Source organism: Anser anser (assembly GCF_964211835.1).
Source record: "Anser anser genome assembly, chromosome: W".
NCBI classification, from domain to species: Eukaryota; Metazoa; Chordata; class Aves; order Anseriformes; family Anatidae; genus Anser; species Anser anser.
This window is the reverse complement of record NC_139731.1, coordinates 6,656,621-6,671,713: the sequence shown is the minus strand read 5'-3', so window position 1 is coordinate 6,671,713 and position 15,093 is coordinate 6,656,621. Positions and strand designations below refer to the sequence as shown.

Here is a 15,093-nt window from a genome sequence, read left to right as displayed (position 1 = left end):
AAGACTGAGTCAGGCTTTTCACAGTGGTATGTAGAAAGGATGAGATACAATGGACAATTGAAATGGGAGGTTCTGACTGGATATAAGGAAAACCTTTTTCACTATCGGGATAGTCAACCACTGAAAAAGGTTGCCCAGAGAATATGTGCATTTTCCATTCCTGGAGGTTTTCAAGACCAGGCTGGATAAAGTTCCCCGTGATGGTCCAACCTTGCTTACCCTGCTTTGAGCAAGAGGATGGACTAAAGACCTCCTGAGGTCCCTTCTTAACTGAATTATTCGATGATCCTGTAACTGCTAAAATGATCTCTGTGGTTCATCTTCTATAGACACATACTGTGTTAGACAGTGATGGAAAAAGCATGGTTCAAATGCAAGTGAGAAGTACTTGTATAGCATTCCATCAGCATCATTTTTTTAAGAGGTCTTGTGCTAAAGGACTTGTTGCAAGACTTGTATAAATGGCAAAGACTAAATGTGGTTGTTTTCTTTTACTCAGTGTTTTTCTTTAACTCATTACACAAAATCCATGTTTGTAGAGCATTCACAACATTGTGAATCTAAGCTACTTATACTCAGATATATGATTACTACTCAGCCAGAAGAATATTTGAATTATTTTTTTGGTTAAATTGCAGCTGTTTCAATTGATTGTCTCAGAACCCATTTTGAAAGGATATCATTATAGATTACCTCTGAAAACAATCTGATTGTACATTTCAGATTGTAATGTTTCAGCATTAGAGGGGCTGAAAAAGTGCAAGAGGAGCTTTATGATTTATTTACCTGTATGTTAGATTTACTTTTCTCATTGATAAAGCACACAACTGAAGTACTGTTAGTAATGGTGCTACCATTTTGCCTTCTTTGAGATTAATGAACCCTGACTGAACCATTTCTTGATGCTGCAAGAATCTTGCCATTTTCTTCCTTCAATCAAGCATTTTATAAATGTATTGAAGAGGTGTAGATAATTACAATATTGCTTAGAATATGTGATCCCTGACAGTGAGCTTTTGGCCTATGATTTGAAGCGAAAGTGGTTGGTTGTGCTGATAAATTTTGCAGTGATGAGCAAACAACAAATATCTATGCTGAGATTTTTCTGGCTGCTGTCATTAGCCCTTGAAAACTTGGTTGACAAGTTGCAAACTTTGGTAAAGAACATTAGCAAAATATTTACTTTTTTGTTTGGGAGGACAAAAAGAATGGTACTAGATATCTGTGGTGGTTTTACTTGGGTGGGCGGCCGAGCTCCACCACAACCGCTCTCTCACTCCCCCTCCTCAAAGAGGAACGGGGAGAAAATACGATGAAAAGGGCTCAAGGGTTGAGATAAGGATGAGGAGATCACACAGTAATTATCGTGACGGGCAAAACAGACTCAGCGTAGGGAGACAGTAAGATTTACTGCCTATTACTAACAAGCTAGAGAAGCGAGGAACAAAGGAAAGAAACCAAAAGCACCTTCCCCCACATCCACCCTCTTCCACCTCCTCCCCCCGAGCGGTGCAGGGGAACGGGGGAATGGGGGTTATGGTCAGTCTATAGCGCTTCTTCCCCGCTGCTCCTTCTCGGTCACTCTCGTCCCCTGCGCTGTGGGGTCCCTCCCACGGGATGCAGTCCTTGCTGAACTGATCCGGCGTGGGCTGCCCACAGGCAGCAGCTCTTCAAGAACTGCTCCAGATATGGGTCCGTACCATGGGGTCCATCCCTCAGGAGCAAACTGCTCCAACCTGGATCCCCCACGGGCAGCAGCTCCTGCCAGGTCACCTGCTCCTGCGTGGTCTCCTCTCCATGGGCTACAGGTCTGGCCTGGAATCTGCTCCGGCAGGGGTCTTCCACAGGCCGCAGTCTCCGTCGGTGCAGGTCCACCTGTTCCACCGTGGTCTCCTCCATGGGCTGCAGGGTGGAACCCTGCTCCACCGTGGTACTCCATGGGCTGCAGGGGGACAGCCTGCTTCACCATGGTCCTCACCACAGGCCGCAGGGGACTTCTGCTCCGGCACCTGGAGCACTTCTCCCCCTCCTTCTTCACTGACCTTGGCGCCTGCAAGGCTGTTCCTCACTCCTCTCACTCTCCCAGCTGCTGTGTAGCACAGCGTCTTTTTCCCCTGTCTTAAATATGCTCTCACAGAGGAGCAAAACATCACTTATTGGCTCGGCTCTGGTCAGCGGTGGGGCCCTTACCAAACATGGGGCAGCTTCTAGATCCTTCTCACAGAAGCCACCCCTACGGCCCCCTGCTACCAAAACCTTGCCACGTAAACCCACTACAATATCGTCAGTCAATAGAAAGATCTCAGGGAAGGATATTACAATATCTAAGCTTTCTTATGTAGTATAGAAATGTGAGGCAATTACCGAAGGTACAGGTACAGACTGCATTTCTGTACTTTTGACGTGGAAATAGCAAGGACTTCTGGAGATTTGGAGTATGCGGTTGCACAGTCTTGAATCATTTAAAACTGAACGATAGCTGACTGATTGATGGAATCTGAATGAGGAAGAAGTTTTGTTTGTAACTCAGGGAAAATATTTGAGGTGACAGAAGTTATATTTGCTTTTTTGGTTGGTTATTCACTTATTGAATGAAACAACGTTTCTTTGTTACAGAAATTATTGCTTCACCTCCTTTGCTTCAGTAAAGGTACCAGAGCAGCTGAAGTTTTATGCAGAAGATTTTAGGCTGGACTTTATCCTTTCTTTTTAATGTAAATTTTAGATTTTTAGCTATGTAAACAGAATAGTGGCTCTGCTTTCATGCTATCATCTATTACCACATCTGCTTTTATGGTGAATTCATAGGAAAGAATTTTCCTATGAAGAATTAACAAGGAGTAATTTCCTTCTTCTAGTCTCATAAAATTTTTTGTGGAATCCATTACCCAAGATGGATTACTCATCAAAATCCTTTATCTGTTTATTCTACTTTCCTACCAATCTTCGGGAACTTCAGGAAGAAATATTTATTTATTTAAGACAACTTCTAAAGGTGTGTATAAGGGAAAATCTTCCACAGAGTTCTTAGTCCACTGCTTTCTGGAGAGAAAAGCTCATATATTTACGGTCCTGTTTCCATACAGTTTCCTGAACTTCTGGGGAAACATCTCTAAGGAATAGCAACAATCCTTATTAAACTATGTTATTTTGCAACTTTTTTCTTCCTGGAAATAATTTGTATTCCCTCCAGAAATCGTTAAACTTTTTTCTTACAGGAAATATTTCAACATTACCCTTCCAACATTTTATAAGACACTGAAAATTACAGCCATATCCAAATTTTCTTTAGAGGCTGATATTTTCCCAGTTAGTACTTGATTATTTTCTGAATAATTTGGAAATACTACTTTTATTTTCTTAGGGATTTATAAGACTTCTCCAGAGAGATTCCTCTATACTTGGTCTCTATGTATAGTGGGTTGCAAGGAGAAAAAAGAATGTTTTCAAATCTCTGTTGCAGACCTCAGTGCTCCCAAAGGTATTTGTTAAAAAAAAATATCACCTCTCCCTCTCTCCTTTGAAAGAAAGGTGGAAGAAATTTATTTAAAGGTGCTTTCTGACAGGGCCAAAATAAGCATTCATTCTTGCTTCTACAAGTTTTAACTTTTTACACAAAGATGCTTCTGAATACAGCAGTTCTAAGGTGGAACAGACAAAGCTTTTTTTTTTTTATACGGCATTTGAAGCTGAGTAGAAAGTGGTGGGACTCTGCCCTGAAATCTGTTGAAAGAGTATGTGAAAAGTGAATACAATCTGTTCCAAAAAATCTCCCAAATAAATATTGTTCTTTCTCTGTCTCATATGCTATCCTGTTAAGTTTGAATTCTAAATGAAGTTATGCTGTTTCAAAATAAATGTCAACATAATCTGTTAATCAAAATAAGTAATAATTGTTTTATATGTAGTATAAAACTTGGGAAGATTTCTAGAGGAAGATTCTAAGATTTCAGAAAATAAAGTAGGAAAGGACTTGGGGGCGGGGCTTCCCATCTTCTTACCAGCTACTAGGAGGAAAATTAACTCTATCCTAACTGAAACCAGGACATACCCTTAGCTGGATGAGCTGTATCAGTATCACTCCCAATAACTTCCATCTATTTTATTCTTAAAATGTCAGTAATAGAGTTTCCTTTCTCTTGCCATGCAACCTGTTCAAATTCCTATTGCTAGAAAGCTTTTCTTCTATTTTTTGCATGAATCATTTTGTTGGGAGTTAGGCATGACGCTTCTTGACTTCTTTCCAGTGGGTAAAGAAAAACAACTAATGTCCTTTTTTGTACAGCATTCATTTACATATCAAAGACCATTATCATGTCTTCCACCAATTTAATCTTCTACAGACTGAACAGTGCTGCTTCTTGCTATCATCTTTACATAAGTCTGCATTTCTAAGCCTCTGATTGTCTTTGCTTTTATCTGAATTCTAGTTTGTCTGCATGTCTTGGTGTTGTACTGCCCTAAGTTGTACATACAACTCAATTTGAAAACTTAAAAGGATGAGTAGTCAGAAAATTACTGTAGATGACTTTTTGTATGATACTTCTGTTATATATGAGAGTATGGCTGCTCTTTGGTGATAACTTAGATTCACGTTGCAAGCTGCTATAAACGTACTGCTGTCTTTATGTAGAATTTGTCTGTCTTCCTGTCATGTTATTACAATTACTCTTTCTCAGATGAATAAGAAGTTTGTGCTTATTCTTACCAAATTTCTTTTGTTTTAAAAGGTTATTCCAATCAGTAAAGATAATTGTCAATTTTGATTCTGTTTTTAAAAACCGTTGCATGCCTCTCTCAGACACTCAACACCAAAAGTTTGGTATCATCATTAGATAATAATAATTAGATTAATGCAAGTACTCTCTAATTCTGTTACATGAGAAGTCGTTATTGACAAATATTTTAATACTGCTATTCTTAAGACTGTGCTCTGAAAAGCTGCATTTGTTTACCAATACTCTGTTCATCCATTTTTACCAAGAACGACTGATACTCTTGTGGTGGTTTTACTGTGCTAGGCACCTGAACACCACAACCGCTCTCTCACTCCCCCTCCTTAGATGAGGAGGGGAAGAAGTAAAGGAAAGAACAACTCACGGGTTGAGATAAGGATGATTTAATTAAAAGGAAAAAAATAATTATTAAGGAAAGATTATTATTAATTAAACAATTTAACTAAACAATTTAACTAAACCATTAACAATTTAATTAAAGGGGAAAAAAGGAAAGGGGAAAAGGGAGGGGGAAAGGGAAAACTAAACAAAACAAGTAAAGGCTATGTGGAAGCGCAGAGGAAAGAAATTACTCTCTACTTCCCACAAATGAGCGATGCTTGACCACCTCCTTGAAGCAGGGCCTCAACGCACGTAGCCGGCGTTCGGGAGGAGGACAGACGTTTTCACAACGAGAGCCCACCCCTCCCCTCTTCCTCCTTTTTCCACCTTTTATTGCTGAGTGTGACATCATATGGTATGGAATATCCCTTTGGTTGGTTTAGGTCAGCTGCCCTGGTGATGTTTCTTTTCTCACATCTTTGCCCACCCCCTAGGGGGGTTAGAGAGAGTCCTGATGCTGTGCCAGCACTGCTCAGCAGCAGACACAACACTGGTGTGATACCATTGCTGTTTTAGCTACAAGTGCAGAGCACAGCACTGTATGGGCTGCTGCAGGGAAAGTTAACATCCCAGCCCGACCCAGTACAACTCTTTGAATACATTTTTCCAATAGGATATACTAAAATCTTTCAGTATTTTTGCTTAGACCATACTTCTTCAGTTTGTTAGTGTAATTGATATGAGAAGCTATATAGAAAGCCTTGCTTAAGTCCAGGTATGACACTCAATTCTCTTTAATCCACGAGATTTACTGCTTTATAGAATGACATTATTATGATTTGATGATACTTATTCTTAACAAACTCACTTTGGAATATTACCTCTTCATTATTTTCTCAATCCTTAAAACAAATTGTTCTCCTAGTATGTACTGAAATCATACAGTCTATGTATAATAGTCTGGACAGTAATACACTTTGAATAGACTGTTTTCCATTTTTGAGTGTGCTGCAGGCGCAAATTCTCAAGATGATTATTACCAATTGTGTGATTGGTTTAGCAATGGTTTCAGGGTGAATTTGTCTGATGACATTTTCATGAAAACATTCAATTTATGTGAAGGTGATTAATAGGATCATATTAAATAAAAAATGATATATATATATAGATATATATATATATTTTCCATTTACACAGTATAACTGTCATCTCTTGAAGTCTTTTGGCAGTAATCTGAATATTCCTCAGGTTCTGTCATTACCAGGTTCTTAGCTTTTCCAACAAACATCAGTACCAGTGCAATATGGATATTATGGTCTTCACATGTAGAACATATGCACTCATTAATGCCTCTTTTCAAAAAGACTTTTTTCAGTAAAAAGTCTGGAATGCTGTGTCCAGGTTTGACCTATAATGATTTAGTACCCACTTAAATAATGTTCACAGAGTCTCGAGGATCACTTTTTATGAATTTAAAAAGACACAGCACTTGAATGTTGGTGGTGTTTCTCTCTAGTGTGCTATGAACCAAGTATTATCCATCAGTCTTCATTTGTTCACTAGTAGTTTTTTCTGGCCTTCATGCATAGGGAATAATACTTCTTACAAAAGAGCACGTACGATCGGTGAAAGACTTTCTTTCAGCATCTGGGAACCTTTACCTGTAAGGGATTTAAAGGAATATGAAAATACTCTTTGGAGTGATCCTTTTGAAGCTGTGAAAGTGAAAAGTTAGTAATTTTAAATATGCAGGTCCTAAGTTCCTGGTAACCTTAATAGTTGTTTTTTAACCATGTGGATCACAACAAAGAAATTGACCAGTGGTGGGACTTTGGTGCATCAGCTTTGAAAGGCAAGTGGTGTTTGTTCTAAAGAGGCTCAAAGATTATCAGAGAAAGTATCATGAATGGTTAAATAAGATATGAGTGCTGTGGCATAATTAGAAAGTGTGCAGACAAAAAAATATAAGGTATAGGTATCAGTGTTGTGTATAATCTTCTGGACAAAAGCTTATTTGTTTGCTACTCAAGTTACTGATGAGTAACACAGTAATGCACAATGAGCAAGTGAAGCCATTTCATGGTAAACAAGAAGTGGTTTTGAAACTTTTAATTCTTAAGATGGCTAAGTCACTGTTAATGCAATGCACTTTATAGTTGCTTGCGTTATAAAGGATATGTTAGGAAATCGGTCAAAAGTCTCAGGAAAATAAAAGTGTTTACAAATTGCTAAAGCAGTTCATAAAACTTCTTCCATACTCAGTGCCATCTAGCACTAGGGAAACTAATTAATATAGAGAACCAATCCTGGAGTTATCATGGGTGATCAGTATGACTTTCACTGAAAGACTATGGAGGTATTGTTTACGGGTGTATTTGTTCTTTGCAGAGTTCTGATTTCTTATGTTGTTACCTGCTTCTAAGTTATATTTATCATTATCTGGATGACAATAATTATCTTCTGTTCACTGATGATATAATGACAGTCCCAAATCAATGGAGAGTCTCTTTTTATCTCACAAGTTTTATGTATTCTTGCCATACAAAAAAGTTTGGACAAGGTTCTTTTGCTGATACTATGGAACTACAGAAAGTCAGATATTTTTTTTCTCCTGAATTACTGCACAGCTCTAGGTTTAGACTGGAAAGCTACCTACATATTTCTCTATTATAAAAGAATGTTCTAAAACTGGGGTCATTCACAAAGATCATATCCAAAGATCATCATATGGTTTACTACACTGACAGCATTTTGTAGAACAAACCTTCTCAACCTTGGAATCTTGTCTGCTTCAGCTAATATATCATATCTCTCTGTCTGTGTATTCTTTCCATAAAAAACATTTCTTCTGTTATCAATAAGTCTTGTGAGAGCTTTGTTCTCAGATATATAATAGCTCAAAGCCTTCTCCCATAGGAAATATTCCAGACTGACTTCAACAGTAATAGGTGAAACTCTCTCTGTATAATGAGTGATGTTTTGTCTCAAGTCTAAGCATCCAACAGTGTGTGGTACATGTTCAATGTGTGATACATGTTCAAAACTGTTAATGTCTGTGGTAGAATGAAACTGTTCCAGAATACTTCATCTTTTTCAATTTCTTTTCACCTCAGTGCCTAGGCATAGTAGCTTCTAAGCCCATTTGTTGCAAGAGGCTTAACCGTCTGTAGACATCTCAGAAATATGTGACGTTATTGCCAGAACAGATACTCTTAAAATGCAGCTTATACTTACTATTATACATACTGCTGCCTACAAGAGGGAAAACTGTACTTTGTTTCTTCATTTAACTGGAATCTAAGTACATTCAGTGGAATGCACTGAATTCTGACCTCCTCAAGTCTACCCAAAGATTAAAAAAAAAATAAAAAAAAATCTGTTGCTGCAGTGTTATTTTTCAGCATGACAAATCCAAAGTAATACCAAAGCAGAATGATCTTGTCATATTTACTTAAAAGTTTAGGGCAAGGAAGAATCAAATCTCTGTCCTCTCTTTGAAGCCTAACTGTGTAGAACAATGTGTTCCATTATTGCAACTTCAGAAGTATTCATTTAAGTGCTAATTCAAGATTAAGATGTCAGTAAGTTCTTTGAAAAATTTTGAGCTGCCTCTGATATTTGTAGAAAGAAAAATGCACCCTGTATTTCCAGTGAGTGGTGCTCATTACCTTAGAGAAAATCAGTAGCTAACAATTTCTGCTATTCGTTACGCCAAGACAATCTTGTAAATTATTGTTTAAAGAGGCAGTAATTAGGAGAAGTGTGTGTGCATGCCACACGCATGCATCACAAGAATAGGAATCTATGGTGGAAGGCAAGTGAGAGAGCTTTGTAGGGTGTAACCAGGACTTTGGTATTAGTGAATGGGTGTGGTATCTAATTTGAGGAGGGGAAATAATGTGGTGAAAAGATCTAGAGAATCAGGATGAATCAAAACAGGGCTTCTCAACATTGTGGATATTACTGGCAGAATATGGAGTTGTTTCTCATGGTCAAGGAGAACTGGGTAAGAGAAACTCATTTTATACCCAGCTCTACATACAGAGCCTATAGGATATCTCACAGAATGTACTAGAGATAGAAAATAAAGTATAGCAGCCTCTGCAAAGCCATCAGTAAAGGAACACCTTTCATTTGAACTGCAGATTTGGTATATGTATCCATTCTTTTTTTCATCTACAGGTCAGTGCATTGTTTAATTAATAATATTTCTTAAAATATCTGAAAGACATTTAAGCTGCAGAATAAAGCTACTTTCTTGTTTAGTGGTGTTTCTTGAATGAAGCACGTGGGGACCTGTCTTCCAATACATTTTTGAGTGTTGTTACAAGTACTGATTTATGATGACCTAAAACAGAATGACTAATAATAATCTCAGTCACTGCCTTCTGAAGAGCAGTCTTCCCTAGTGGATGAGTGGGATCAGAGAAACGTTTGCTTTGTTTAAACAAGAGGAGGCTGGAGTATATTGGTCTATTATTATTATTACTATTATTATTATTATTTTCTTTTTATATGCACCGGTATTCCTTTTTAAACCAAAAAAATGTAGCTTAATTATAGCTTAAAATCATAGTTGGGAAAGGTTGAAATGTTATCTGCTTTTCAAAGTTTTTTTTCTGTGCTAACAGTTATGGGGAGCTTGTTTAATTTGAGGAACAAAAAAAGTGATGAATTGGAGAAGATTTGTAATGCCCTCTTTTAAAATGTCATTTTTATGTCCTCTTTTTAAAATTTCTCTAGATATATTCAAAGTCTGGAGTGAGTGAATATAGAAGTAAAAATTCATACATTTTAAAAGAGAAAGAAAGAGAGGAGCTAAGGCAAGGAATATTTAAAAAAAGGTGTGAAAATGAACTATCAGAATCAAAGTTAAAGAAGAAGGAAAGACCAATTTATTTTTAAGACTTTTTCTAATTTCATCTTTCTATGGACATGTAAGCTAGGGAACCCTCCCTAAACAACTGTTGTGGTGTTTTTTTGTTTGTTTGTTTGTTTTTAAATTTAACGATGTGTGGCTGAAATGGCTAACAGTACACTGATCATTAAGTCTTCATTACTGAACCTTATGAAGAATCTTTTTGATCTTTCCTTTTTCTGTAGTCAACTTACTTTCATTGACTATTTTCTAATAGTTGATATTCTGAACCTGCAAGTACTATTTTGCGTGTGTGTGTGTTTTTGTTTGTTTGGTTTTGTTCCATCTTCTCTGAAATGATCCCTTCGCCATTTGCAGTGGACTGTTAAAACTTCTAGGAAATACAATGTAACTATCTGGAATACATCTTGATCTAGGAATGATGTGTCTCCTACCAATCTTATTTAGACCTTTTGTGAACACAGATATATGTACAAATACACATTAAAATTATGTAGGTTATATTTAGTGTGCTTTTATATAAAATATGAAACAACATAACTGTTCAGTTTTTCTGAATTATTATTCTAGGATCAAGACCACCTTTAATCCTACAATCTCAGCATCCACCTTATTCATCACCTAGAGATGTTCCCCCAGACATACTGTTAGATTCTCCAGAAAGAAAGCAAAAGAAACAAAAGAAAATGAAGTTAGGCAAGGATGAAAAAGACCAGACTGAAAAAGCTGCAATGTATGATATCATTAGTTCTCCTTCCAAGAACTCCACTAAGCTTACATTAAGACTCTCTCGTGTAAGATCTTCGGATATGGACCAGCAGGATGATATGCTTTCTGGTTTGGAAAACAGCAGTGTGTCAGAGGGTGATATACCTTTTAATGTGCAGTACCCAGGACAGACTTCTAAAACACCCGTTACGCCACAGGATGTTAACCACCCACTGAACACTGCTCAGTGTTTGCCGCAGCATGAACAGACAGCTTTCCTTCAGGCACAAGTGCCTGTTTTACAACAGAACGCTTCAGTTGCTGCAAAACAGCCTCAGACTCCTGTGGTACAGACACAGCAACAGGTTTCGCAACAAGGAACTATAACGTCATTTGGTGAAGTAGAATTGGATGCATTGGCTGAAATTGAGCGGATAGAACGTGAATCAGCTATTGAAAGGGAGCGATTTTCAAAAGAAGTGCAAGATAAAGGTAAAAGGATTGTGTGTGTGTATACACTATATTTATTATATAAATATATATATGCCTATAAAACCCATATATATATATATATATAAAAATAAAACTTCATTTTATTGTTACATAGTTCAATTCTGTTTACTCAGTGTAGGTTCTTCTATGATATTCATCTTAATTTCCCTGCAACAATGGACTGTAATTTCATATATGCATATTTTTAGTAGTTGGTATTCTTTATTTGGGATCTTACTGTATGGAAAGTGAAGTTCTTATGTTTCAAAATTCTTTTTAACCTACTCTTATTTGAACCATGAGACCGAATGAAGTACAATTAACATCATTTATAAAGTTTCTAAAATCCCAGTAGTATGTACTACAAGTCAAAATTTGTTATAAGTTCTGGTAGTTGAATTTTTCATTTTCTATGTTACCTAATTTAAGAAAATAGAGGAAAACTTTTATCCTCATCTGTTCATATCCCCATTTGAACCTAATGTGAAGAAGGTGTTAGATTAAAATCACATCTCTTCTTTTAAAGGCACTGTAATGATTGGATAATATATACGACTATATTGTATCCAGTGTTGTTCAGCTGCTCACCAGAGAGAGCATGTTTTCTCTATATTCAAAGATTTTTTCCCGTTTTTAAAAATGTCTGGAGAGAGAGAATGAGAATTAGAATATAACTGTTATAAATATTAACGCTTTAGATATTCCTTATTTGGTAACTAAATCAACTCTTGTTAAAAACGTTGTTTGTCAATCTACAAAGAAAATGGGTGCTCACCTCAAAAGAGATCTACTACCTTTAATTTTGATTTAGTTAAATGGGGGATTTTGCTGCTCTGCTTACCTCTCTTGTAGTAATTTTAAATTTATTTATGGAGAGCTTGTGGTTTGTCTCCTAATACTTTGTTTCTTCAAAAGCTACTTTTATTTCTGCACTGCTAGGGTAGATTCTGCAGCATATTTTAGCTGAGAAACAGCTGGAAAAATGTGTATTTTTTATGGTGTGCAACAGCCTTCAAACACACAGAGCAAGACTAAAACACTTCCTTTTTTGTTCTGACTTTCAGGAAATTATGCACTTCAGTTGTGAAGTTTGTTTACCATAATTACATAGCCATAGGTAGACTCTGATTCCTTTCTTTTATGGGGTAAAGGAGTGATTTTTATATAATGCAATCTACCCCCTTCACCACTGCTTGATAACCAACTTACCAAATAAGGATTCCAACCTTACGCTTCATTTATTGCCTGCATTTTCTGCCAGGTCTCAGTTCTTCCTGAGTTCCTGCAATTGCTATGGATTGGGTTCAAGAAGTTGCTGCCTTATTTTGGGACAAACAGTCACCATTTATTCACAGGTGTTAAGTTGCCCCTATGCTAGGCAGCAGCTCTTTTCTCTTTGTCTGCCAAGTTTTCAGTCATGAATACAGAAAATATTGAGTAGAAGAATTTTTACCAGTCTCATGGCAGATTACCTGAAAAGCTGTTATCTTACCAAAAAATAAGAACCATATTTCTCTAACGTTTTTTTCATTGCTTCTAAGTTTGTATTATGTCTACAAGCTGATACGCTCAGGAATTGTTTTAGTTATCGTCGTTTGATTTGGTGTGACTACAGGAGGAAGCTTCCTCTATGGTTCCTATGGGAATATGTCTGTTAGAAATATATCTAATAACTCCTAACCTAAATACGTTGTTCACTTTTGAGGAGCTGCCTACTGCATTTATGCAAAAGCCTGGCATTTATGCACCTTAGTACGTAGACTGTAACTTCAGATCACATTATGTCCAGAAAATAGTGTGACTGTAGTATGTACTCCGTCTAATTAGAGCAGGAGAGCATTGTGTTAGTTGATACTGTAGGTAGCAAGTGTCCCTCTAGAGATCATACTTTAGATGCTAGCACATGCTGAAATCTGCATGAAAGCATCTTTGATGCTTTTGTAAATAAGGCACGGGAATACATACTACAGTCATGCTATGCTTTCTGTGTAGGCATTCTTTATTGTCTTCCATAAAGTACTTCGAGTGGAATTGTACTCACTCAAGTTGTGATAGAAGATTAGTGGTCTCTTCTGTCCTTTTTTTAGATGTGAAATCTCTACAGTTCAGTGCTTCATCAAAGGTACTCAGATGCTACTTTTTAAACAGTAAGGCATTAGATGGATATGACATGTTTTTTCTGAGGTTTGGAACCAGTAGTGTGGTGGAACTTTATATTCCAGGGAAGAGGTGGAGATGATTTTCTGTGAGTTCTTGACAAAAATTATACAACTGCTACACTTGTCTAAGGCAATGTTGAAGTCCTTTTGAAATGTTTGGTACAGGTGGGAAATGGGGATTTGGAGCCCTTTGGAAATTATAGTACTTTCTGTAATAATCCCCTAATTCTAACAAAACTGTTAGAATATTTGTAGCTTCCACCAAACAAAGTCTCTCAAAGTGGGAGGCAACCTCCAGTCCAGAGGTGGAATACCAGGTTTTGCAGAAGTGCTGTCTTCTTTGAAAAGCAACATATCTTTCTGGAACCTGATTTTCATGCTTTTGTTTTCAGAAAAAGTGCAAAAATCACCAACGCAAAATCTGACAGATTTGACCTAATGTCTCTCAGAAATACATAAGGAGAGATGTTTTAATATAGACCTTTTGCCTCCATACCCAAGTGCTTTTCAGACCTCTGTTTTTGTCATTCTATCCTTTTGATCTATTTGGATCTTGGATTAAGTGGATTATATGGTCTTTTCATCATGATAGAGAGGTACAAAGTTTGGAAAAAGTTACTTTTGTCTCTGCCTTCTGTGTGGAAGGACAAGATACCATCTCCTCTTCCTACTTTTTCCATCAAGGATGTCTGTTGATTAATTTTGCACTCAACAACAAAAGTTTCAGTCTACTACACCTATTATATTTAATAGCTTCAGAACAAACTAATAAGTCTCTGGAACATGTCATGCCTCAGGTCTTCAGTTCCCATTGCCCCCCTCATAATGGCTTGTATGTCCTCATCGGATACAAATTGTCAATACTAGATCATATCTTCTGTTTTGAAAAGATGTATAATATCACGCGTAGATCCAGCTATTGTTTTTCAAGACTTGGAATATCTGAGTAGAAAAAAAAAAAAAGAACAGCCATGGTATGGATGATTCTGAAGGGTTAATACAGGAAGGGATTATTTTTTTCCACAACAGTCAACAAGAAGTTAACCATCCTCTGCTTAGGTACATCAGGATATTTTGATGATCTAGTTTCTTTAGAAAGACAATGAAACTTCACACACAGTTCCTTCTCTTCTAATCACCATTAGTAGTCACATTTCCTGTACTAGTTGGTACTCTTGAATTGCTTTGGAAACAAGCAAAGGTCCATGTTCTGAACCCATTTTGTTCACTTAACTGGAGTTGTACTTAGTTCACAATCTGAAGTTGACTACTCCAAGAAAGTACAGTAAAACTTGTTGAGTTTTAAGAACTTATGTCCCAGGAATTTCTGTGCTTCTCAGGAATCTTTTTTTATTTTGGGGGGGGGGGGGGGGGGGGGGGGGCGGGGGGGGGCGGGGGGGGTTGTTGAGGGAGAAATTTCATTTTGGTAACCTCAGTTCTCTGCATTAACTTGTGCTTTTCAGCTGTTCAGATACAAACGGGTTATTTTTGTGCATAGTCAAGTAGTTCAAAGCTAGTCATCTAAACCTTTCCCAGAACATTACATTAAGCTCTTCTTGTTCTTCAGGATTTAGACGTGCTACAGAATTAATTTTCAGGTTCAAGGTTTCTACCTCAAAATCTGTCATGCTTTTTTAAAACAAAACAAAACAAAAAAAACCCACAACCATATGCTGAGAATCAAAAATAAAAAACATTTAAGATATTAATGTTAAAAGGAACTCTGAGTCTTTTAAAAAGGAAGATAACCCTGAAAATTACTTGAAAAAACAGAAAGGAACACATCTTTTTCCAGAGT

At 37.0% G+C, this 15,093-nt stretch overlaps 1 protein-coding gene across 1 annotated transcript in view; it reads left to right on the top strand.

The window, feature by feature from the left end:
* Positions 1-15,093, top strand: part of LOC310888611 (nipped-B-like protein) — a 97,819-nt gene that overhangs the window by 14,852 nt on the left and 67,874 nt on the right. Inside the window, exon 5 of the mRNA XM_083815486.1 lies at positions 10,507-11,136. Within this exon, the coding sequence (XP_083671612.1) occupies positions 10,507-11,136 (630 nt within the window). The remainder of the gene's footprint in view (positions 1-10,506; positions 11,137-15,093) is intronic.